Source organism: Rhineura floridana, chromosome 7, assembly GCF_030035675.1.
Source record: "Rhineura floridana isolate rRhiFlo1 chromosome 7, rRhiFlo1.hap2, whole genome shotgun sequence".
In the NCBI taxonomy this organism is placed as follows: Eukaryota; Metazoa; Chordata; class Lepidosauria; order Squamata; family Rhineuridae; genus Rhineura; species Rhineura floridana.
In genome coordinates this window covers 94,297,154-94,321,911 of record NC_084486.1, presented here as the reverse complement: position 1 = coordinate 94,321,911, position 24,758 = coordinate 94,297,154, and the positions used below count along the sequence as shown (strand labels likewise).

The 24,758-nt window shown below is 42.2% G+C and overlaps 2 protein-coding genes across 9 annotated transcripts in view; one reads left to right on the top strand and one right to left on the bottom strand.

Annotated features, from left to right (window-relative positions):
- The window catches only part of PFKL (phosphofructokinase, liver type), a 62,009-nt gene extending 60,117 nt beyond the window's left edge, over positions 1 to 1,892 (top strand). For all 5 annotated transcript variants that reach the window (XM_061636561.1, XM_061636562.1, XM_061636559.1 and 2 more), the window contains one exon: positions 820 to 1,892. In XM_061636561.1, coding sequence (XP_061492545.1) covers positions 820 to 967 — 148 coding nt within the window. In that variant the 3' untranslated portion in view covers positions 968 to 1,892. The remainder of the gene's footprint in view (positions 1 to 819) is intronic.
- On the bottom strand, positions 59 to 16,611 carry CFAP410 (cilia and flagella associated protein 410). 4 transcript variants are annotated; one of them, XM_061636568.1, is made up of 7 exons: positions 16,318 to 16,608; positions 14,485 to 14,503; positions 13,944 to 13,990; positions 12,295 to 12,524; positions 10,518 to 10,692; positions 10,015 to 10,114; positions 59 to 213 (listed from the first exon to the last, which is right to left on the bottom strand). In XM_061636568.1, the coding sequence occupies exons 1-7, from the start codon at positions 16,512 to 16,514 to the stop codon at positions 187 to 189; spliced, it is 795 nt and encodes a 264-aa protein (XP_061492552.1). In that variant the 5' UTR covers positions 16,515 to 16,608; the 3' UTR covers positions 59 to 186. The 4 variants fall into 4 exon arrangements, with proteins under 4 accessions (XP_061492552.1, XP_061492551.1, XP_061492549.1 ...); XM_061636567.1 differs by lacking the exons at positions 59 to 213; positions 16,318 to 16,608 and adding exons at positions 7,718 to 7,980; positions 15,816 to 16,299; XM_061636565.1 differs by lacking the exon at positions 59 to 213 and adding an exon at positions 7,719 to 7,980 and having other exon boundaries at positions 16,318 to 16,611.
- Positions 16,612 to 24,758: the final 8,147 nt, after the last annotated feature.

The window sequence follows — 24,758 nt, the reverse complement described above, 5'->3', positions numbered from 1 at the left end:
AATACCCAGATGTTCTGGGATATTGCAAGCTGGATGGTTCCAGATGCTCTCTCTGTTTGCTGGTCAGCCTTGGGGTCTCTCTTTCTGTCTGCCAGTGTAGACATTTTCTCTCCTTTGGAGCAATTTTCAGGGTTTACCATATTGAGTATAAAAGTGAGGTAGGTGGTTTCCTTGCCTGTTGTATGCTTACCTCTCTTGATAAATATTTAGTTCCTAAAAAAAAGAGATGTTAGAGTTCAGATCTTCCTAAAAAAAAATATTCCATGACCACAGATACGTGTAGGCTGCCTGTGAATTGGGACAGACCAATCAGTCTGTTTACAGTCCACGTCAATTTTACTTGTGTTCATTCATAAACTGTTCCATCCCATTTTTGCATTAATTTGTAAATTTAAAAAATCAGAGAGAAAATATTTAAATAGCATTTAAATAAGTATTTTTGAAAGCACTTTTCCACAAAATACACATTTCTGAAAGTATTTTCTCTGAAGGTACATGCTTCTAAAAATAGTTTATCATAAAATACATATTTTGTTGCACTTTTTGAGCTGAGAACTGCATTGTGAAATTCAGAGAAGTGCAAAGTCCAAAGGTACCTGCATTCTGATCTGCACTTTAGTCTGGAAGATAAAGATTGGGTCAATCCATATTGCAGTTCACAAATAATGAATTCTTCAAGCATCCCCTACCTGTGAGAGGGGGATACTCTGCACTTGCACAGAGCTGCTCTGTTTATTACTAACTTCACATATTCCAGGGCTGAGCCCTGGCTCAGATTAAACCCTGGCACTGACATCTCTCCCCCACCCCTTCCTGCAGGCACAGGCTCCCCAAGGAACAATGGTGGCTGAACCTACGCCTTATGCTGAAGATGTTGGCCCACTACCAGATCAGTCTGACTGAATATGTGTCTGGGAAGCTGGAGCATGTCACCCGGCGCACGCTCAGCATTGAGAAGGGATTCTAGCTACAATCTTCTATTCTACTCACCCTGACTAGTTCTCTGTAGTTCTCTCCCTCTGTTCTCTGACCTTCTCATTCCTTCTGAGTGTGGTGCTGGTGCTACTGTGAGCCTGCAGGAGTGTGCCTGGGGGCAGCCTGGCTGATGTTGCAGAATCACTCCATACCCACAGTGGTACACTCCTCACTGCCAAATGGAGGCAGGTGTTCTCATGTCCATGGCTCCTATTTTGGAGCCTATTCACCCCAGGCAGCAAAGGATGGCAGCAGATTTAGGAAAGCACACACCCCTTGCCAGGCAGGGTCCATCCCTATTTCCCAGACTATCCTTTTATTCAGACACTATTTAAAGAATCATGTACTCATTGTCTTATGGACAAAAGGGAAGGTCTTAGATTCTTTTTGGCCTGGTGCCATGGAAAATGCAAGATTCCAGAAAGAAGTATCTCTTAGTTGGGAGCCCCAGAGAATGTGGGATTCCCAGTGTCTCCCCAACTGATGGGTCTGATTTAGGGCCCAAGAACTTATGCTGCTATCATTTTAACACCCAACACAAAAGGTCCTATTTAGTGGAAGTGTGCCACCAGCATGTTCTGCCTGCAAAATAGTGGCAGACAGCAGGAGAGTTCTTCTCTTCCCTGCCCTACCCTCCCTCACTGGGGTGATATGCCAACCAGGATTGGGCATCATGTCTGGATGCTAGGCTGGGGTTGCCAGTGTGTCGTGGGTTTGCATGGAAAACCCTCTTCTCCATGCTGTCTGGCTGATTTGTCTGATTTATTATCCCTGGCTAGAGCTGCGTTGTGGCAGCAGCTTTGTGTGCTCTTCCCAATACACTTATGTGAACTCAGTGTTCTGTGTTGCCTGTATTTGTCTGTGCCACAGCTTTGTGTCCTCTAGAGATACATTAAAACAAAATCCACTGAACCAAACCTGTGTGTGTTTTGAATTTGATTGTATTCTTGGTTGGGGACCAGCGTCTGACTCCACACAGTATGGGATGGGCTAACAGAAGTGGTGCTGAAATACCATCCCAAGTTCTCCATTGAGGGAGATCGTTGTTGGAATGTGCTGAATAAGGGACAGAAAGTGTGGGATAATTTGTGGTGATGGATCTTCTGCCTCGGCTGTGTTCACTATGAAAACATAAGGACATAAGACGCTTCCTTATACAAGGTCAGACCATTTCCCCCTCAAATATTGGCTGTTCTGACTGGCAACAGTTCTCCAGTGACTCAGCCAGATCCAGTCAGATGTCAAGGATTGAACCTGGGAACTTTTACCTGCAAACCATGTGCCCTGAGCCATGTAGTTTGCCACTAAGCTATGAGTCATCCCTGATGAGAATGGCTTGTCAGAAATGTCAAACTAGACCCTCTCACATCTGAAATGAGCATCATGCCTCTAGACCAACAAGCCTGATGCTTATCAAAATCGTCATTTTCTTAACCTTTTCTGTACTCCATGTGGCACTTGTTTTCCACTACTACCAGAACGTTTTCTTTTCTGGGAGAATTAATAGGTTACAAGATAATTTAGGATCAAACATTGATACATGGGGTGTGTTTTTAATATATTACACTCAAGTAGAATCTAATGCCTGTTTCAGTGCCTTGCTCAAGAAATGTATTAACAGATTTTTTAACACCCACATCTTCAGGACAAACATTATAGATTCTGGGTCCCAGTGAGATTATAATGCAGCATCCTGGGCAGGCTGGCAATATAGCACACCATGCTGGGACAGTTGACCCATGGACTCATTTGCACTTGCCCTAGAACTGCTGGTGGACTCTGCAATGTCAAATGTTACTGAGCTATACAGGCTGTAGACCTATCTGAAAAGCAGATATTTATTCATTCCTCATTACTTAATACACATTGACTGAGAAAAGCCACAGGATTCAGGGTACAGTTTTGGGCTGGGCCCACCTAGGAATAAGAAGTTCAGTGAAAGGAATGTACCACAATAAGCCCAGCAAACACCCATAAATGTACCAGAATTCTCTCCAAATGAGATCAGTCAAGTTGGCAGTGATAGCTTCATCATCCTGCAAGTGGGAACAGGCTGATCCTCAGAGTCATTAGCTCACTGCTCTTGTTTGCAAAACCTAATCTTGTGTCTGCATTTATTATTGTGCACAGAAAATGATGGGCAAGCCCCTATATTTTTGCTATCACAACCAGGATGAGACTATGAAAGCAATGAGTGGGAAAATGGCTTTCCATGGTAACACGAAATATCTCTGCTGTAGCTTTGGAAATAACGGAAAGTTCAGATGTGCTTGCTCATCTCTCTTCAAATACTACTGGTCTATAATCATGTTAACATCTGATGAAAACAAACTGATGTCAGAATCAGCTTTGTGAACAGCACAGTGTGGCTTAAACCAGGGCTGGGGAACCTAAGCCTCTCTTTCTGGCTCCCCCTTGGCTACAACTTTACCTCAGCCACATATCCTGGCCAGCCCTACTTTGCACCCCCTTGAGTGTCTGCCTAGCTGAAACGTGCCCTTGAACTCTGACAGTGCCTCTTGCTTATCGGGATGGAAGACAGAGAGGGGTGTGCAAGTGTGTGTAGAAATTAGTCCACTGTACAAAGGTAAAATTTACATCTGTTGCTGTACCCACTTTTGCCTCTGGCTCCATCCACCTCTGGAATGTGGCCTTCGGAAGGTTGCCCAGCAGAGAATATAGCCCTCGGTCTCAAAAAAATTCCCCACCCCAGCTTTAAAAGACTGTTGCTCCTTCCCAGCCTTTATTACATTTTTATCTTGCCCTTCCTCCCAGAATCTTAGGATGATGCAGATGGTTTCCCATCCCAGGTCCCTTTTTTATCCTCACAACAAGGTAACAGATGGTGACCGGGTCATGATCACCCAGTGTGCTACATAGTTCAGTGGGAACTTAATCTCATTCTGATTCTGACACTGCAGCCTCTACACTACATAGGCTATCAAGGATCAGCTATCCCACAGCTCTGTGCACCAAGGCAGGGAATATAGAGGATCCTGTTTTTGAAAGGGGTTCAGTCATATGGTAACTGTTATACACTGTTCAAGAACTGTTTGTATGCACTCACTCATTCTTTCCTTCCTTCTCCCTGCCAGAGAACAGTAAAAGGTTAGCATCATACAGTCACTAGGTTAAACACAAAAAATAGCAGTCAGATGACACCTATCGCCATAATGCGTTGAGAGGGGCTTTAATTGTTGAGCTATTATAATGAGATGTGGATCTAATGACAGGCAAGTGGTGGTGTTTTTCCACCCTTCCCCTATAAATACACTTTGTACTGCAGAACATGCTGTAAACATACAGAAAGAAACCCAATTTGTGTGTGTTTGGAGAGTGAAGTGTCCAGGGGGAGAAATACATCATCTAAAGATTGTGCCTGTACTTTGCTGTGGTTTCAATTGGCAAAAACTTGGCCGTGGGATGACACCCCAAAAGTTCAAAGAAAAACAAACTTTTAATTAACCCAAGGGTTTTTTTGGTACAGTGGGCATATGGGCAGTATTCTACTAAACTCTTGTGTTAGCGGAACAACTGCAACTAGTGCAAGGGGATTTCCCCCCCCCCCATGTGTGCCCTATGCTATCCCCAAATCTGTTCCCGAGGGTTGAGGGGAAACCCAGAATAGATTTAATGGGCACACAGAGAGAGAGGCGAGAATGTTCCTTTGCACAAGAAAACGTCCTTGCGTTGATGGAACATTCAGCTTGGCACTACACTGAATACAACCCTTTCTTTTGATTTTTGAAGGACCCTCTTCTATTTTCTCTAAAACATTAACAGCATTCACAGTTGACACTGTGCTCCTCCTGCTGTCTCTTTTGAAAGTGTCCTCAGTTGCTGGTATTTCAAAACAAGCCAGTTTCTTTGCTGTTTTTTTTTTTATTGCAGACCTAAAAGTGCCACACACAAAGTTATTAGTGCAAACCTCAAAAGAAGAGCCAATTAGAGATCTATGAGTAAGAACAATTAAAATAAAGAAACAAATCCATCTTTTCCAGTGTGGAGACAAAGTAGTATGCAAGGCCCTTGTTAAGGCTCATTAGTCTGGTTGCAACTCATTGTAGATTCCTGGCACCCTGAAGGAGACTACCCTGGGACATACAGAGTTGAGTTCTAAAAAAAGAGTGCAGTTTTATGCTGATAGTTATACTGGAATACAGATGACACTGAGTCAGTCATGTGCTGCAGGACCAAATTTAGTCTATATAACCCAAGATAATTGATATCTTTCAGCCCAGTCCTATGCATGTCTATTCAGAAATCTAGGTCCCTCTGAGTTCAGAGTTACATATTTTCAGATATGTGCCATAGGATTGCAACCTTAGAAGTTCATACATGCCGATGGGTATATAGGGGTGTTGCAGAATGGTGTTATCAGTACGCTGATTATATCCAGCTTTGTTTTTCTGTTGCACCTGAATGAGGTGGGGCCATGCAAGCTCTGGACCAGTGTGTTGATGCAGCAATGGGCTGGATGAAGGCCAATCAGACAAATCCTGACAAGACAGAAGTCTTGTGTGGGGGTCCAGGAATTGGACAACATGACTATGCAGGACAAGGCTGCACTCCTCCAAAGAAGCTGGTGCATCTTGATCCATCGTTGTTACCAGAAGCCCAAGTTGCTGCAGTGGCTAAGACCACCTTTTACTAGCTTTGGCTGGTACACCAGCTGTGACTGTTCCTGCACAAGGATAGCCTTGGTGCTGTGGCACATGCATTGGTAACCTCATGACTGAACTACTGTAATGCACATTAAATAATGCTGCCTTTAAGGCTGATCCAGAAGCTGAAGCTAACAAAACACAGCAGCTAGGATACTTACTGGGGTATCCTATCATGCACACATTATACCTCTCCTACAAGAGCTTCAGTGACTGTAAGTAAGTTATCAGGACAGGTTTTGACATATAAAGTCCTAAGCAACTTGGGGCCAGGTTACCTGAAAAAGGGCTTTCTCCCTTACTGCCCAACTCTGTTACTACAATCACTTCATAGACCCTCTTCATTGTGCCACAGTCTGAGCAGGTTTGCTTAATGGCAACCAGCATTCTCTGTAGTGGTGTCTTCTCTATTGAATCACTTCCCCCTCTGAGCTTATGCAAATACCACCATTAGTGTGCATTTTGGCACTTTTTTTAAAAACATGCTCCCAGGCTTTTAGGGTGCTTAATTCCATTGGGCTGGTTGTGATTTAACCACATCTTGGATTATTAGCTGAATTTGTATTGCAATGTTAATGTTTATATTTTAAAATTCATTCAAACTCAATGTGAAAGGCTATATAAATGTCTTTATAAATAAATATATGAGAAGTTCTAAGATAGGAACACCATCATTTTTTGCATTGAGCAGGTAACCTTAGATGATTTTTGAAAATCTAAGCACACAAGCCCTATTCAGTAAGACTGAAGACTCATTTAGTCCAGCATTCTGTTCTCAGTGGCAAACCAGATGCATATAGGAAGCCCAGTGGCAGGATATGAATACAAGAGCTCTCTTCCAGTCATGTTCCCCAGCAACTGGCATTTAGAGACATACTACCTCTCTAATACACCTTTAGCGTAGTGGCACCTACCTACCCTTTGGAATTCCCTCCTGTTAAATGTTAGAAAGGCACCATCTCTGTTATCTTTTCGGTGCCTACTGAAGACCTTCCTGTTTCAACAAGCCTTTTAAGTAGACCTTATCCCAGTCTGTGGGAATCGCTTTTTAATATCCCAGTCTACATCCATGGTGGAATTGCTTTTTAATATGTTTTTAACCCTTTTTTAAAGATGTTTTTAAAGCTTTAAAAATGCTTTTGAAGATGTTTTAATATATTTTAATCATTTTGTTTTAATATGTTTTAATGGTTGTTTTGTTTTAATATGTTTTAAAGTCTATTTTTATGATGTTTTAAAGTGTTTTTAGTCCTTTACTGGGAAAAAGGGTGGGACAAATTTAATATATAAATAAATCAGGAATGTATTGTATCAGTACTTTTTGAATTTGGTTGTGCAGAGCAACCAAAAAAGGTGCCAAAATCAAAAAGCACAGAAAGTTGCCTGCAAAGGAAAACTCAGGAGCCATGCTTGAACTTTCCTGTACTTGATAAGAACATAAGAGCCTGCTCGATCAGGCCAATGGCCCATCTAGTCCAGCAGCCTGTTCTCACAGTGGCCAGCCCGTTGCCCATGGGAAACCCACAAGCAAGAGCTGAGCGCAAGAGCACTCTCCCCTCCTCCAGTTTCCAGCAACTGGTATTCAGAAGCGTGCAGGGACCAACCATGGAAGCAGAGCATAGCCATCATGGCTAGTAGCCACTGAAAGCCTTGTCCAAATTCATGAATTTGTCTAATCTTCTTTTAAAGCTATCCAAGTTGGTGGCCTTCACTGCCTCTTGTGGGAGTGAATTCCATAGTTTAACTATACACTGGATCAAGTACTTTCTTTTGTCCTGAATCTTCCAAGCTTCATTGGATGTCCATGAATTATAGTGTTATGAGAGCAGGAGAAAAACTTTTCTCTATCCAATTTCTCCCTGCCATGCATAGTGTTATACTCTTCTACCATGCATCTAACTCAACTTTTCTTTAAACCAGAAAGCCCCAAATGCCACAACCTTTCCTCATAGGGGAATTGCTCCAACCCCTTGGTCATTCTGATGGCCCTTTTCTTAACCTTTTCCAACCCTACAATATTACTTTTGAGGTTAGGCAACCAGAACTGTACACAGAATTCCAAATGCAGCCACACCTCAGATTTGTATAATGTCATGATGGCATTTACACTTTTATTTTCAATTCCTTTCCTAATGAATTGACATCAGGTGGGGGGACGGAGGGCATGGCTTGCTAAAAATACAGTAGCTGGTTGGGCCAACAGCTGAGGCCTGGGGGGCCTAATAAGATCCACAGGCTGGAGACTTCCTATCCTTGGCTTAGGATATTTGGGACCAGTGTCTTGCTGCTTCTGTACAAGTGGGCAACAGTAGTAGGCGTAGAGAATGAATAAATCACAGTGCTAGAAAATGAGAAGCAATGATCATATCATGCAAGTATTATGGGTATCACACTTAAAGAAAATGCCATTTTAAAAATACCTGATGAACAGAAGTGCAAGGCAATTCCTTCAGTACATGGAGCGAGGCTAGAGCTGGGCATTTTCCAGATTCTACAACACATCATTTACACTTCCAGCCTTCAAGTTTTAACAACTTTTTGCATGCTTTAAAATATGCTAAGATTGGTAACTGAGTACAGGTGAAAGCAAAGTAAGATGCAGGGAAGGACAAAGGCACTGGAAGCACTGCTAAAGTGTCAAAGTACATAGTAATACAAAGTAGAGTTCTATTTCTACAACAGTCATCCAGTTATGTACTTCTAATTGAAACATAATGGAGTTTACAGACGAATGCTTTTTTTAAAAAACACCAGGACTTAGGTATAACTGAATAACACTGTTAAGAAAAGCACAGAATGTACCATTTTCCATAAGTAGCTCATATCCTAGAGAAAGAATTATTATCGGAGAGCTGAGAACTCAAAGCTTGCTTCTACTTATATAATGTCAACCCAGTACAGGGGACACTGGTCAACAGAAAGAAAAAAAGAAGCAGCATTACTTCAAAGACAGTTAACAAAACTCACTGGGTGCCTTCTATACAGAGGTGGAATGGAAAACTCTCAAATTATAGTTTTATATGTAATCAGAAAAATAGTGCACTTGTTTGAGATATGTTTGTATCCAGTTATTAGGAAAAGATATCCTTTAAAAATAGCTAACATCTTCCTATAAACAAGTGAGATCACACTACGTTTAAGTTACTTAACAGCAGCAATTTATAGTGTGCTGCTTTGCACCAGGCACAGCTTGATAGGCTACACACAATGGGGCCAATATAAGAAGATATCCAGTCTGTATATTGTTGGATTGAATTTAATGCATTTCCTGAACTATACACCATCATCTCACTTCCCACTCCTCACAGCACCTAGGTGACCTTACGCTTTTTCTTTTTTCTTAACATTACTGTGAAAACTTAACAGGCAATTGACAGGAGAAATCTGAGGCAAATACCCAAGACTGAGTTCTTATCAAATAAGACACAAGATATTCAAATATACAAATCCAGAATTCTGACTACAGATGACATTCTTGTTAAATTACTATTTATGAGAGAAGAAAAGATGGGGAGAAAGGCTAGAAGCTTGGCACTAAATTTAAAGTTCAATGATTTTTTGTGTGTGTCTCCATTTTTTGAGAGAATTTGGCCTCGAGACCAAGTTAATTGTCAAAAGCTCCTAACTGTAAAAGGATAGAAGCATCAAGGGGATTCTCGCTCCAGTACTATGATGGAAGGAAAGAACATCACGCTAACAGATCAGCAGCTTCAGATGACAGATTCACATCGGAAGCAAGACTAGGAGTGATTCTTCTACCTGGGAGGCACTCAGTAGGAGGCAGGACCACAAATGCCTACCCCTTTTTCCATGTGACAACTACTTGCCAAAATTGTGTGTATGCTTGTTATGGGCCTTTGTGGATTATTGGGTAGCAGTTGCATAGATGCAGGCACACAAGTTGTGATGGCAGATGAAAGCTTGTCTGAGAGCAGGATCCTAGTGCATGAAGAACAGGGAATGTATGCAGTTTCTTCCTGTGCTCAGTAGGTCATCCCCACACACTGCCCAACAGGACAGGGCAGGAGCAGCCAGGGCGGGTGATGCTACTTCCACTGGTCCACAAAACAGCTGCCTTGGATGGGCTATCGGTCCTCATGGAGTTCCTTCTTCTGCAAGGCCTGGAGTTTGTTCCCAGTTGTTTGATGGACAACTCCTAGTCCATCTGAATCAAGTTCTTCTAGAAGCATTAGGATGGCATTGAGGATGTTGTTCTGTTAATCCAGGACGCACAAAACAAGGATATCAGAGCTGAGCACTAGGTATGAGGCAACTAATAAATAAGTAATACTAACAGCTCAGAACAGCAGCATAGCACACAATTGAGAAAATACACACAGAACTACTGAACAAGGAGGAAGGTTCTCTCACTCACCAGTTTCTTTCGGTTCCCATCCACCTCCTTACTAGGGGAGAAGGAGACAAACTTCTCTCTTGGAACAACAGGCTTCATACCAAGCTGCTCACGGATTTTACTGGGCAGGGTAAAAAAGAAGAGAGAGAGTAAGCAAATAACTAAGCAAAGCAGCCTTATATAAACACCCACCAGCACAATTTGAAATGGCTGAGTAAAGCTGTTCCTGCTAGCCAAAAGAAATTATACTACAAGAGCATTGTTAGACACAAGCTCTTGGTGCTCTTCACAACAATCTGCTATGTGAATGTACACAAGGAGAGCTTATATCCCTATGTGGCATCAGACATTCTATATCAGGGATGGGGGGACCTATGACCCTTGCAATGTTACTGGAATCCAATTCTCCATCCGTTGGATAGGCTGTCTGGCCATGATGGGAACCGGAGTTCAACAACATCCAGGGGGCTATATGAATCCAGTCCCAATAAAGAAATTCCAACAGCAAACAGAGCCCTTCTCACTTTGTCTCCTCCAAGCTGAAGTTCATGACTTCATTTTCATTCTCCACCGTAGATTCCATCACACTGGACTCAGTGGTGAAGTTTTGGCAGCTGTTTTCCACATCCAATTTGGCTGGGGGTGCCGTTATCTCCTCCCCTTCCAGCAGGGCATGGGACAGTTCATCCTCTGTCACCACTACAAACAGACAAAAGCCACACAGGGGGCATTGTTTGAGTTCATGGCTCTAGGGCTGGCATGGGGAGTCTCTCCAAGTCAAGCAGTAAATTCTTAGATATCTAGAAACCTAAGTAATGGCGGGTGCAGCCATGTAGCCACCACATAAGGGTTCCTTTAAATAAATATGACAAGCCATTAGAATCACTGATTGAACCACTTTCTCCATGCAATTGTGAATGCCCACCCTCCTCTCCTCTGGCATGGGCGAAGGGAATAAGAAATCATCTGTTCTGCATGGTGGCTGTTACCTATCAACAGCTGCAACACACGGCACACGCCATGTCAAGCAATTTAAATCAATCTCCATGTGGGAGTTGTAGAATGCACAAGACAAAGGCTCAGGTCCCACCAAGGCAGTAACCCTGCATCTGGGAGGTACAATACCAGAAATGAAGGTTGGGGTTCACGTAACTGAATGCTCCTTTTTCTTTGAGCAGAGATTTTATTTTTAAGCAGCTGAGCATTCAGTCATGTAAACACCCACTTGCAGCCCACAAATTTACCAGCTCAGCGAGAACTAGGCTCACTGAGAACAAGAACATAGCTTTGCTGGTAACAAGTGCTCTTCTCCTTAAAACCAGGGAAAGCACTGGAGGGAGGGGGGGAGGAATAAGTAGTGCCAAATTGAACCATGGAATGCTTTAGTGGCCAGATGAGGGAGGTGACTGGTGGTAAGGGACCAGGGACTGCAGGCAGGTTGGCACCAGAGAGCTTCACAGAGCAGTAAATACTACTCCAGCCCCACCCAGCATAGGCAGCAGACACTTGTTCCTAGCACACAGGAAGCTGTGTTACATTTCAGAGGATCCTGCACCTCCCAAACCAATGTCCTGTTGCTCCTTAAAGAGCTTCACCTTACTATTCTAGAATTTGGGCAGGAAGTCCTTGTGTGATAGGCACTAGTATCTCAACACTCGTCTATTTCATTGGTACACATGCAACAAAGATGCAAACCAAATCAAACAGAGGTCATACTTCCCCCCTTATGGATAGCATGTGCATGTTTATTATTACAGGCTGTTTGAAAGCAGCATTTAGAATCTTTCAATTGAAAGGCAGGGTCTAAATCTTTCAAATTAAAAAATATAAAGTTTGGATTACAAGAAAAGCAGGGGACTGTGGAGGGAATGAGGTGGTAGCGTTCATTCTCCTGTGTAACACTATCACTTCAGACTGGAGTAAAATGTTTTACCGCTACACTGTACATATGTTAAAAGCTTTCTACAAGTGCAAAACTAGAACAGCAAGCCACCTGCAGAACTCTTATTGAACAGGTATAAAAATATCTTAAGTAGCCATATCAAATCTCTCCCTTCGTTTGCTAGCTCTTTATTTGCAAGGAGTTTTCCACATTTTGAAGTATTGAAAAAAATGGGATCTCCAGTAGTACACCTCTACTACTGCTACCACATTCTGCTGCATGTGTAGAACCTAAGAGGAGTTTAAATCAGCAAACTGCCCTGGGCTCCTACTGGGAGGAAGGATGGGATATAAATCTAATAAATAAATAATAAAATACTAAAAAAAATTAGAAACGGGGCAATTTACTGCAATACGCACTCTGATTGTCAAGTTTTTGGAGACTGGGGAGGTTACGCAGCACCGTCATTCGATAGTGATGAGGATCAGAACCACAGCAGGGGTTTTCAGAGAGCCAGAGGATTCTCAGGCGGGGCAGCTTTTTCAGGTGAAACAGCTCACGGAGACTTGCAATACTGTTCCTCCTGAGATAAAGCTCAGTTAAATTCTGGCACTGGTTCATTGGCTCCAGGTCAGAGATGTTATTTGCACTATTGGAGAAAGCAAGTGAAAGTTGGAAACCAGATGCAAAGCATTATCATCTACATTAGGCTCTCATGATATATGGGTGGGAAGGGAGGGATATAAATCAAATAATAAATAAATAATAAATAAATATATGGGTCATGAGCTAACTGGGCCCACTCTGGAAAAAATTCCCAATATCTACTGCACTTCCCTACCTCTCTGCGGGAGCATATGAAGCCACACGATGGTAGCAGAATTGCCACACGGCCCAGCAGGTCCTGTGCTGGCCCAGACCTCCTGCTGATTTCTGCTGGCTACCATTGGCAGGGATCCTGCTGGCTTCCACCTGCCATTTGAGAAGGTTCATTGGGGTGCTCCTCACCAGTGAGGTTCTTCTGCAGATGGGGCTCCCTCAATGACACCAGGACAGTATAGCCAGGCAGGGCTGAGTGGAGGGACACCTCCACTGTGTCCAAACCCTTACCAGCACAGATCAGGGTTTGGATACCATGTTAATTTACAACTGGATAGAGTATTATTTGTATTGCTGCTTCATTCTTACAACCAAGCCTTGCATTTCTTAGTTGCACTGTATACATTGTGCATGCTTTCCTCTTTTTAAACCTATAGAGAGAGTATCTTTATAATATTCTCATATAGGGTGTTATGGCCAGCACCCATGACAGTTTGCAAGGTTAACAGCACAATCAGAATTCAGGGTGATATACTTAAGTGTCTCCCCTCTTTTTATCCACCTGCCATTTGTGAAGGTTCATTGGGGAGAAGGTTCACCCTCACCAGTGAGGTTCCTCTGCAGATGGGGCTCCCTCAATGACACAGGACAGTATAGCCAGGCTATACATGGCAGTTTGCAAGGTTAACAGCACAATCAGAATTCAGGGTGGTATACATAAGTCTATCTCCTCTTTTTATCCCCACAACCACCCAGAGAGCTTTGGCTATGGGGCGGTATATAAATGTAATAAATAAATAAAATAAATAAACCAATCCCATATGAAGCAAATGGGAAAGCTGCAATTAAAGTGTAATATTTATTACAAACCTGTATGATTAGCAAGTATTGCACATCACAAAGCTTGTATATTTAGGTTTATTTTTAAGCTGGTGCTGAATTTTACAGCGGTACAAACAAAATCTGCTAGTGTAGGGAAGGCAGGAATATTATTTAGCTTCATAAAATCTGGCACAAACAAAATTCATGGCTAGTATAAAGGTGGTAAAAAAATTGTGGCATAAGACAGACAAGTCAACAGCCAAGAAGAGGTGTGTGTGGGTGTTGGGACACATTAGTGGAATAATAGCCTGGACCGGTAAGACTTTGAAGGGAAAGTCTTGCTTTGTCCTCAGAACTAAGACGATGATTTCCCTTGGCTTGAGCTGTTAGGCCAGCAACTGGTGTTTAAACAGACTCCAACACATACCTGAACGTGATCACCTCAATGCTGGGAAGCTCACGGCAGACTGAAATCTAGAAAGAGAGATAATGAGAAAAAGAATCAGGCAGAAGCGAAGCTTTAGCAAACTTTCGCAGTGTCTTGTGGGTGGGCGGTGGGTAGGGGAAAACAAACATGCAGTTCACTAACTGACCCAGTACGGCTGTTCAAAATGTTCAGCACTCAGAAGTTTCATATTGCAATAGTTTCTTTAGCTTGAGGCCAAAACACACTGAATCAACTGACTTTTTAAAAAAAAATTCCAGGATTGTGGAGCTGGAAAGGATATGGAGTTCACCTCCACCAAGGCTGGATGCTCTGCTCCCAGATCACATACAGAAGATTAGCATTTGTTCTTTAACAGAGTTCATAATTTTGGAGATATGCTGCCTCTTCAAGAAGGTAAAGGTATACACCAGGGGAAAATAGAGAACGCTCAAATTACCCTGCTTCCCCTATCTTTTAGGAAAACATGGTAACCACCATGTCAATTTACTACTTCATTTAGAAAGTTAGGAAGGGCACTTACGTCCGAGATGCGGCTGCCCCTAAAAGAGAACAACATTATTTTAACAGGTGTAGATAAAACTGCACATGCAATTCAAATGTTGAATCACTATACTACAAATCAGCATTTACAGTAAGCAAAGGAAAGCCACATGTGAAAGAGGCACAATTAATGCCCTTTAGAAGCATTCCAACTCTCCTCTGTGCATTCAGTGAAAGTGTGTAGAGTGGCATTGCAATGACAGGTTCTTCCTTCCACATCCTGTGTACAAATGTATGTTAGCACCTCTGCAATGTGCCTACACTTATATGTGCATGTATACCTCTCCACACAATCGGGAACCTGTGGAAGAGTTGCTATGAACATACAAGTGTACAACACATGTAGACATATTGCAAATATCCCAATGGAAGAGGAGCCAAAGCCTGAATGATTGAAAAGAGATTAAATCAGGCATAGCCATTATGTCTTCCAGATAGTGGATTCCAACTTCCATCACACCCAGCCAGCATGACCAGTAGCCCAGGATAATAGAAACGGTAATCCAGCAACACCTGGAGAGCACCATATTGGCTGCTCCTGCTTTATATAAAGACAGCATCTGTAGTCAATGGAGTTGCAATCACAAAGTATCTGTCCTTCTAACTCTGATCCTTAGAGAGCCACACATAAAAGTCCACCCTGTGTTTTGGAATAAATGAGTGGGATTAGGGTCTCTCTAGCCTGAATGGTTGTATGTTGTAAAAACGTGTACTGGGAAATTAGTATCTGGAAGAGACCAATGACTCCAAGAAGTTTTTGTTTAAGCAAATGGTCACACTGATCACTTCATCTGGGTGCTGTGTGTTGGTGTAACTGATGTTTCAAATAGTCTTCAGGGCAGCCCCATGTAAAGTGCATTACAGTCTAAGTTTCAAGGGCATGTTCGGGGCCTTTTAGTCCAGGAAGATGGAGAGCTGATAAATGAGCCAAAGCTGACAGAGCACCCTCATGACAGTGTAACTGGATGCAGGTGGGGGCAGGGCTTCTGCATGACAACCAACCTCTGCTGAAACTGACTTCTGGAGGGCCCTGTCCTCTTTTTCATCTGGGTACAGCCCCAATCTGGTCATCCAGACAGAGGCCAAGTTCCAAAAGCCCTCCTAAGCACAAATCTGATCAGAGAACGTTGTAATGGAAAGACAGAAGTAGATGAGAGTGCGGACTGAAACATCCATAAGGAAACATGAATGAATGACTAAAGAATGCAATACATGAAATTTAATTCCACAAAATAAAGATGCTGAATTCACATCCAACAATTATAGTTATTAACGATTACTATTCACAGATTGGGTTTTGCCATCACTTACACTTTAGCAAATCTCCATACAATCTTCAGAATAGCCATTCATCTTTATCACATTTCTACTATTACCATGAAGTGGCTAGAACTCGCTTTTTCCAGACAAGGGCTCCGTTTTAACAACAGAATGGCAGGAAAGAATTCTGCTGGTGAAGCTTTTCCTGCCGCTGAATCTGCTTTGTGGAGGCGGGGAATCACTTGTTGATTGTGGTTAGCTGTGCTGCCGATGGCGGCATTAGAGCCTTATCAGAAAATGTGGCATCCCTACATGGAGCCACCGAGCAACGGAGGAGGGGGAAGGGGGATGGACTCCTTTCAGCATATTTATTTTGCAGAATTAACTATCATTTATTTCCCTCAGCAGTCATTGACTATCCCGTTTTGCATGCAACTCCTTCTCCCTCCCATCTTTGCAGGGACTATTCCTGGCGGGGAGAGGACAAAAGCAGCCCGTGGACATCCTCCTCCTGCTCAGGGTCCGCTAAGTGAGTGCTGGCGTCGCCCCATACCAGCAGTTCAACTTGCGGACGCCGCTGAGGTCGGTGGCCTTCGCCCGGGCCAGAACCACCTTACGAGTCAGTTTCATGGTCCCGGCATCGGGCTTTCCGCGACAGGTCGCCAAGGCCCGCTCGGAAGCTCCCGACGCGTTTCCAAGGGCGGGCCTGGGCCTGGGCGCGGGCGCAGGCGCCATCGTCTCTATCTCCATCCCGCTCACAGCGCAGCTCGCACACTTAGCGAAGGGTGGAGCGTAACTGCCTACTCCCGCCTCCTCTATTCCGCCACGCCTCTTAACGGCGCAGCGCGAATCTGAGCCAACGACTGCAGGGGCGGAGTTAGCGGCGCTGGACTCTTTAAGGGGTGGAGCCAGTTGGGCGTGCGGAGTTGGCGGGAAGTTTGTGGGTTTCTTTGTTGCAGCATCTTCTATATGCATGCTAGCTAATATGCTAGGTTCTCCACTCACTTGGGAAAAATGTTTGTTTTTCACGTTAATGGTAATAATCGCTATTACATTTGTTTCCTATTTTTCCTCACAGAAGCTCAAAATCCTAAAACGATCCTTTGAGATAGGGTAGGCGGAAAGTGTATGATTGACCCCAGTGAGCTTTGAAGTGGTACGTATCAATTTCTGTTATTAAAACTGTTGTTTGTTAGTTTCATTTCTATCTCACTTCCTTTCCTCCAAGGAACTCAAAAGTAGCCTATATGGTTTCTTCCACTCCTCTTTTATCCTCATAATGACCGTGTGAGGTAGGCTAATCTGATATATTGTTGCTGCAATCCAATGCACACTTATCTGGGAGTAAGTCCCATTGAATTTAAACTTATTTCTGAGTAGACCTGTATTGGATTGCAGCCTGTGGCTACACCAGGGCAAAGCTTGTCAGTCAGTCAGTATGGATGGAAACAATAATATTTAATAAATAATGATAGTCCTCATACACAACATTTATTTGTTTGTTTACTTATTCCATTTATATGCCACCTTTCTGCCAAGGCACTCAATGCATTTTACAATTTTAAAATAGTAAAACAAATAAATGGTATAAATTGTAAAACAGCAAACTCCTCTTAAGCTGATTGATGGTCTCTTCAGGAGCTAATGGCTTCCTCACTCCTGCTTTCTCTAAGTTAGTTATTCTTTATTTATATCCCACCATCCTTCCAATACTGGAACTCGTGGTGGCTTCCAGATAAAAGCACATATAATTAAAACATACAGAATCTACATTAAAATGAAATTAAACTACATCCAATATTAAAACCAATCATATTGCTAGATAAAAAGGAATCAAAACCAATTTAAAAATAGTAAAATTTGGCATTAGTAGTGTAGTTCCCAGCAGTCCCAACTTTAGCAACCGTCAGTACCAAAAGCTTGTTGGAATAGGAAAGTCTTTGCTTGATGCTGGAAGGACTGCAGGGAGGGGGTCATTCTTATATCCCTAGGAAGAGCATTCCACAGCCTAGGGGCTGCCACCAAGAAGGCCCTATCCCACAGGTCCTTCTTAATCAGTCCAAGGGATATTAGTTGGTCCTCCCAAACTTTGCAGTCCTGTTTTTCTAACTGCAGACAAGCTGGCCACAGAGCTCAGGCAGGTAGTTATCCAGAGTCTGGAGGGGGTTGGGAGCCAGGTCCCCACAGGATCCCTGGAGTGTATTTAGCCACTGAGAATAGTCCCAGTTAGTGTTAATTGCAAGCAAACCTTTATTAGTTCCTACTTTAAAAAGCCGACAAGTTGTGGTGAGTGAGAATTCTGTAACTGCAGAAGAAGAGACAGTGAATCCTTATGATAGCATCCCATCTTGACTGTAAGCCCTGCAAGATCCTCTCCTTGCTTGCTGGCCTCTTTCCACCTGGCCTGGAAGGGTGGGGCCTTGACTGACTGCAGCTATAACAAGTATCACTACCAGAAGATGCCAGAGACCATCCTGACTGTAAGCCCTGCAAGACCTTCTCCCTGCTTGCTGGCCTCTTTCCACCTGGCCTGGAAGGGTGACTGCAGCTATAAAAGGTATCACTACCTGAAGATGCCAGAGACCACCTTGACTGTGGGGTGTTGTTGAGGGGCTTATGTTTGGGTAAAGATTTAATTCTGCTGGTCAATTTTTTGTTTTGACATTATTGGGATTATGTTTCTGTATTTTATTGTTAGATCTTATTAGGAATTATAAGGGTGTATCAATTCATTGTACATTTCTTAAGATGTTTTTGTTAACTTATTGACTATTTGAATTTATTTTCTAACAGTGAATTGTGTAACTTTTTTTCATGTTATGAGCCGCCTTGAGCATAAATTGCTATGGAATGGTGGCATACAAATAAACAGTGATGATGATGATCTACATCATCAAGCATTTTGGTAGCAGCAAGAGATAAATGAGTAGACACTGAATTCAGTGATTCAAGCAATATCTCTGACAGTGAGAAAGGACAGTCAAATGGTAACAGTGATAGAGAAGCAGAAAGCAGTAGTCAAACCTGGCCAGATTATTCTCTAATTTTAGAAGGTTATGTAATCTTAGAAGGGAGCATGGCTGTGACTATCACGAAGGAATCCTGTACTTCTGAATTTGCCACTACGCTGCTGCAGGAGCTGCAAATCCAAACAATGATAAATTCACATATAGAGTCAAATCCAGTGTGAACAGAGTCTGCAGCCTAGTTCATGCATCGTATTGAACTACAGTTTAAAACAAAGCATAGTCCAATATACTTGAATGAATAACCTTATAGTAAAACTGATGACATTTCGTGTTCTGGCTGAGTTTGTGGATCCATCTATCAGGTACACAGAAATGCGAGCCACTGTTACACGCCTGTTCTATACCCCATAGGTTTCAATGATTAAACAGTATATACATCATGTTAAAACAAATGTACTTTGCAATTGGCGCCACTGATACCAGTGAAGCTTCCAGTCTTCAGAGAAAACTACACAAAGACAGAGTTTCTAAATTACTGTAGTAAAACAAGAATTGTTTTGTTTTAACATGTTTTTAAAGATGTTTTGTTTTAATATACTTTGAAGTCTGTTTTTATGATGTTTTGGAGTGTTTTTTGTGTTATGTTTGCTGCCCTGGGTTCCTAATGGGAGGAACGATGCAATATAAATAAATAAAAAAACAAAAAACAAAAATGAATAAAACAAACCTTTTTTAATATTAACATAAAGTATGTGTACTTAATGTCATGGGCAGTAGATCCCCATGATACTCATGCAACCACATTACATACAGCACTCATTAGCAATGGATAAATAACATATAATAGAATGTAAAAAACATGTGAATGGAACAAACAAGTGCTGGGAGAAAACAGTGGCTGAGTGATGGTGAACAAATTTAAGAGAAGATGAAGATTATTATCTGTTGGTAACAAGGTTTGTCCTAGTGAACCAGATGTAAATGTTATAGATAGGATCGCATACAATATTCCCTTGAAGATGGTAGTTGCAGCTTGTGGCTATTCCTAGACTTTGCTACTATCTTCTGAAAAGTTGGGATTTGGCCACCATTAATCATGATCTGGTCATGTCTAGATAGATTACTACACTGAATTTCGCTCTACCTGGGAAGCTTTACTTTGGACAAATTGCAGCTGCCAGGTTTATTTATTTTTATTAATTTGATTTTGTCTGTAGCCTGATAACAATTTCTAGACAAGCAGTTGTTGACTGATACAATGAAGTGAGACGATACTACACCAATACATTTGCACTGGCTCCCATTTAACTTCTGGGGTCACAATTCAAGGTTTTTTTTCTTTAACCTCGAAAGTCATAAATTGTCAAGGCTTGACATACTTAAGAAAGACTCCTGCATTTGTGAACTTCCTCACCTGTCCCCAGCTATGGTCTGAAGGCACATGAGGCCAGCTCCCTGCTGAAGCTAAGGAAGGTCAAGTGTGGTCAGCGCCTGGATGGGAGACCGCCTGGGAACCATATGTAAACTGCCTCGGGTTTCTATCATGAAAAGAAAGGTGGGGTATAAATGCAATAAATAATAAATCTGGTGATGTGGCTCTCAGTGTTCTTTTTGTGAAGAATACAAGATGTTGGTGTGCAGAGCATCTTTTTTTCCCCAGTAACTGTTCTATGTTTATGGGACCTCCTGAGGGAGTAGTGCTTGGCCCTCTCTTTATGAATTTTGAGGAGAGCAATAAACCTATGAATTCCCATGAGATACTTGGATGGTGTTTAACTGTACGGCACATGAATGCTGTTGGGCTTTGGTTCTGTTTGCTGCTTATCTCATTTGCACAAATTTGTAAGCTTTGTTTTATTTATTGGTGTATTTATTGTTTTATCTCTATTCCTTTCTTGTATTTTAACTCTTTTGTCATATGGTATTATATAATTTTTTGAAATATTAAGTGGTATATAAATGCTTTTAAATAAGTAATACAAGCATTAACAAAAATCAGTACAAATGATGCTCCTCTTTGAGGAAAGACATCTAAAACTTGTGCAACAAATAAGTGACAACTCTGTATTTATACTATATCATAGAGGGAAAAATGTATGTCTCTGAAGGCTCTTCCTCTCAGTCGCCAGAGCACCTTTCATATTGCTTCATCGCGTATCCTAGAAGCTCTTTGGTGACCTTGATGCCTGACAATAATGTAGTTTCCATCTTTTCTAAAGTACTCTTTACGTAATTGTGGGTTGATTTTTCCTTTCACAGAGCTGTAAATATGTGGAAAACACTCTTTTTCATGGGCACTTAGGGGCTCCTTCTAAGGTGGAGAACTCGTACTTGCCTAAATGGACTTGGATCAGGCCCTCAGCAGTTATATTGTAGACAGCATGATGAAGGTGGGGTAGAGGGCTGTGATGTTCCTGCTTGTAGGGTAAATATGGTAAGTGCTGTTTATATAGAAGACATATGGTAAGTGGAGTGAAAGAGGAGGGGGGAGTACATGAGCAGTAGAATGCTGGATGATTGGCTGAGCGTTTGAATGGCTGGGAGTATAAATGGAAGAATGACAGTTGAATCTGGGTGGATGTTAGTAGGGTGGAGAAGAAGGTGTTTGGTGGTGGATGTTAAGAGGGTGGAGAAGAAGGTGTTTGGTGGTGGATGTTGGGAGTGTGGAGAAAGAGGTGTTTGAGGGGGGAGGTCAGGAGTGTGGAGAAAGAGGGAGTTGGAGTTCTGATTAATAATAAGTCAAGTACAAAACGAATAAATGAAACCATACGCTTGTGAAACATTCTAAAACTAATCTTGTTATTTCTGATATTTAATAAATACTTATTTGGTTTACCAAAGGCCTGATCCTTGGCTGGGGGATATACATACCAGAAGGGAGGGCAAGGTAATTACCAAGGCTGAACAGAAACAGTATCTAATGGTGGCAGCGGTGAAGAGAGGAATAATAACAATTCAGGTATCCAGAGCAACCCAGAGTTGTATGCGTTATCTATAAAGATACAAGGGGGTTGGGAACAGCATAAGCACGCAGTCACAAAAGTAACCAGCTAGAGAGACTCAGGCAAAGTCTCTGGGAGTATTGGTTATAGGACATGACTGGTGGTGCTTCCTAGCAGGGGGATCTAGTGAGATCTGTGCTAGAGCGGAGTGAGAAACCATATAAAGGATGGTCCGGACTGGTGGTATCCCTGGTGGTGCCTAGTGAAAGGCAGTAGCCACAAGCAGGTGGGAACCTGACAGGGAGAACCAGGGAAGGACGTCACAAGGGCATCTGAGTTGGCTGAGAAAAGGAGGGGCTAAATCGGGATAGCCAGTGTGGTGCCCTTCAGCTGTTGTGGGCTACAACTCCCATCAGTCTAAGTCAGCATGGGCAATGGTGAGTGACGATGGGAGTTGTAAAAAAAAAAAAAGATGGAGGGTATCACATTGGCTATCCCTGGGCTAGTGCCTGTGTTTCAAATGTATTAAACTTCTGGTTCATTGCCTAACATCTCCTGTTAAAAGATCTGAAGTGACAAGATTGTTAATGACCTTTGCATGAGAGCCTGGAGAACTATCAGTCAAAGGAGACAATTTGGGAATCGCTGGTCTGAGTTGTTTTTATGATGGGTCTACATGAGCAGCAGAAGTATTAATGAGATGTTGAATGCTGATGTGGTTGTATGGGCTGGTCTACTTTTGAATACCGGTGAGGGATGCCACTTCGAACGCTCCCCCGTGTTTTTTTAAAAAATGTAAATAGAAAACTAGTATATCAGGGAGAACGTTCTAGCTCAGCTGCTTCCTATTTGTGTAGGGTGTTTAAAATAAGGGAGCATTCAAACATGTGAATCCCCTGCTCCCTGCAGTCTCTAGTGGTACATTCCATTGTAGGTCCTCAGCATACACACAGACACCTCATTCTGTTGCATGGGTAGACCTTCAAGGAAGGGCCATACTTAGTAGTAGAGCATCTGCTTTGCATGTAGAAGGTCGCAGGTTCAGTCTCCAGGTAGGGTGGGGAGAGAACCCTGTTTGCAACCCTGTAAAGCCTCTGCCAGTCAGCATAAATAATACTCTGCCAGATGGACCAATGATCTTCACTCAAGGCAGCTTCCTATTTGCTATGTTCCAGGCCTTAGAGGACTAAAATCTCTTCCCCCTCCCTACTTACTTGGGGATAAACCCCACTGAACTTAACAGAACTTATTTCTTCTGAGTAGACATGGTTAGGATTGCACTCTGAGACAGCAGCTTGAGGGACTAGATATCATAATGAACATGGCGTTGCAGGAGCAGATAATAACAATAGCAGCAACTTTATTACCTTCCATGTATGCAATATAATAAAAACAGCACAAAAATAACAGCAATGAATTAAAAAAATATTTAGCAGACTCTCAAGGCAGACACATATGGCAATCTACATCAAGTTGCCTGTCCTCTCACTCTCCTGGCAATATTTTAAGGACCCCCACAGAACCCAGTGGGGGGGGGGGGAGATGGAAATCATCGAAGCATGGTGATTACATGGAAGAGGAGTGGAGATTTAACAATGGAATTACTGTGTTCTGCAGCAAGTAACGCTGTCATTCCATTTTATTGTCCTTGTATTCCACTAAAACCTTTTGTTCATACCAAATGAAAGATACCTATTTCCACTAATTGCTATGTGGTAAAAGCACACCTTCAAGCCGGTTCAGAAGAGATCTCCACACAGTAAATGTGGCATATTACCATATAGATTGTAATCATTCTATATATGTCTGGATTACAGTGATGATAATAATTATAATACTGAAGTATTGCTCAAGACCTCTTTATAACTCTTGCATAAGCTTTATACGTCAAGAAAATATCACTCTTGCACGAGACTTTAGTATTAAAATTAAAAGCAAGCAAATGGAAATGAATCCTGTATTGCCCCACACTAAAACACACACTGAGACGAAATAAAAGGAAGATGGAAGCAATACACTGAAGAACTCTCTAAAAAAGATGCAAGGATGACAGATTCATTCATAGAGGAACCATATGATGAAGAACCAGGAATTTTAGAATGTGAGGTGAAAGCTGCTCTTAAAATACTTGGGAGAAACAAATCACCAAGAACAGATGGCATACCAATAGAGTTGCTACAAGTTACTGAGACTGAATATGTCCAAATTTTGACAAAAATTTGTCAACAAATATGGAAAACTAAACAATGGCCCACAGACTGGAAGCATTGAACATCCCAATTCCAAAGAAAGGGGATCCCAGGGAATGCAGTAATAATTGAACTATTGCCTTAATATCACATACAGGTAAAGTAATGCTCAAGATTCTACAACAAATACCATATATGCAGCAAGAAATGCCAGATGTCCAAGCTGGATTTAGAAAGGGAAGAGGCACCAGAGATCATATCACAAACATACGTTGGATAAACGAATGGACCAAGGAATTTCAGAAGGAAATCACCCTCTGTTTTATAGATTACTGCAAAGCCTTTGATTGTGTAGTTCATTAAAAACTATGGAATGCTTTAAAAGAAATGGGGTGCCACAGCATCTGATTGTTCTGATGCACAACCTATACTCTGGACAAGAGGCTACTGTAAGGACAAAATATGGAGAAACCTATTGGTTTCCAATCGGAACAGGTGTGAGACGGGTGTACTTTATTACCCTATTTGTATAATCTATATGCAGAACATATGAAATGGAAAGCGGGATTGGACCAAAATGAAGGAGGTATGAAAACTGGAGGGAGAAATATCAATAATGTAAGATATGCAGACGATACTGTGCTACTAGCAGAAACCAGTAATGATTTGAAATGAATGCTGATGAAACTTAAAGAGGAAAGCACAAAACCAGGACTATAGCAGAACGTCAAGAAGACTAAAGTACAGGTGGGCCCCGCTTATATGGCAGGTTCCGTTCCAGGCTGCCGCTGAATAGCGGAACCCATTGACGATAATGGTGTGTGTCGTGTGAAATTGATGTGCGACAAGCAAAAACCACCGTAAAAGCGGAACAAGCACCTTAAAGTGGGGACT

Excerpts from the sequence above, each read along its gene's own strand:
- CFAP410 (XM_061636565.1), bottom strand. The coding sequence starts at position 16,514 with ATGGAGATAGAGACGATGGCGCCTGCGCCCGCGCCCAGGCCCAGGCCC. Across the intron at positions 12,525-13,943 it reads ATTGAGGTGATCACGTTCAG|TGCAAATAACATCTCTGACC; the intron begins GTATGTGTTGGA and ends TTTCTCCAATAG. Across the intron at positions 10,115-10,517 it reads TTCAGCTTGGAGGAGACAAA|TAAAATCCGTGAGCAGCTTG; the intron begins GTGAGAAGGGCT and ends TACCCTGCCCAG.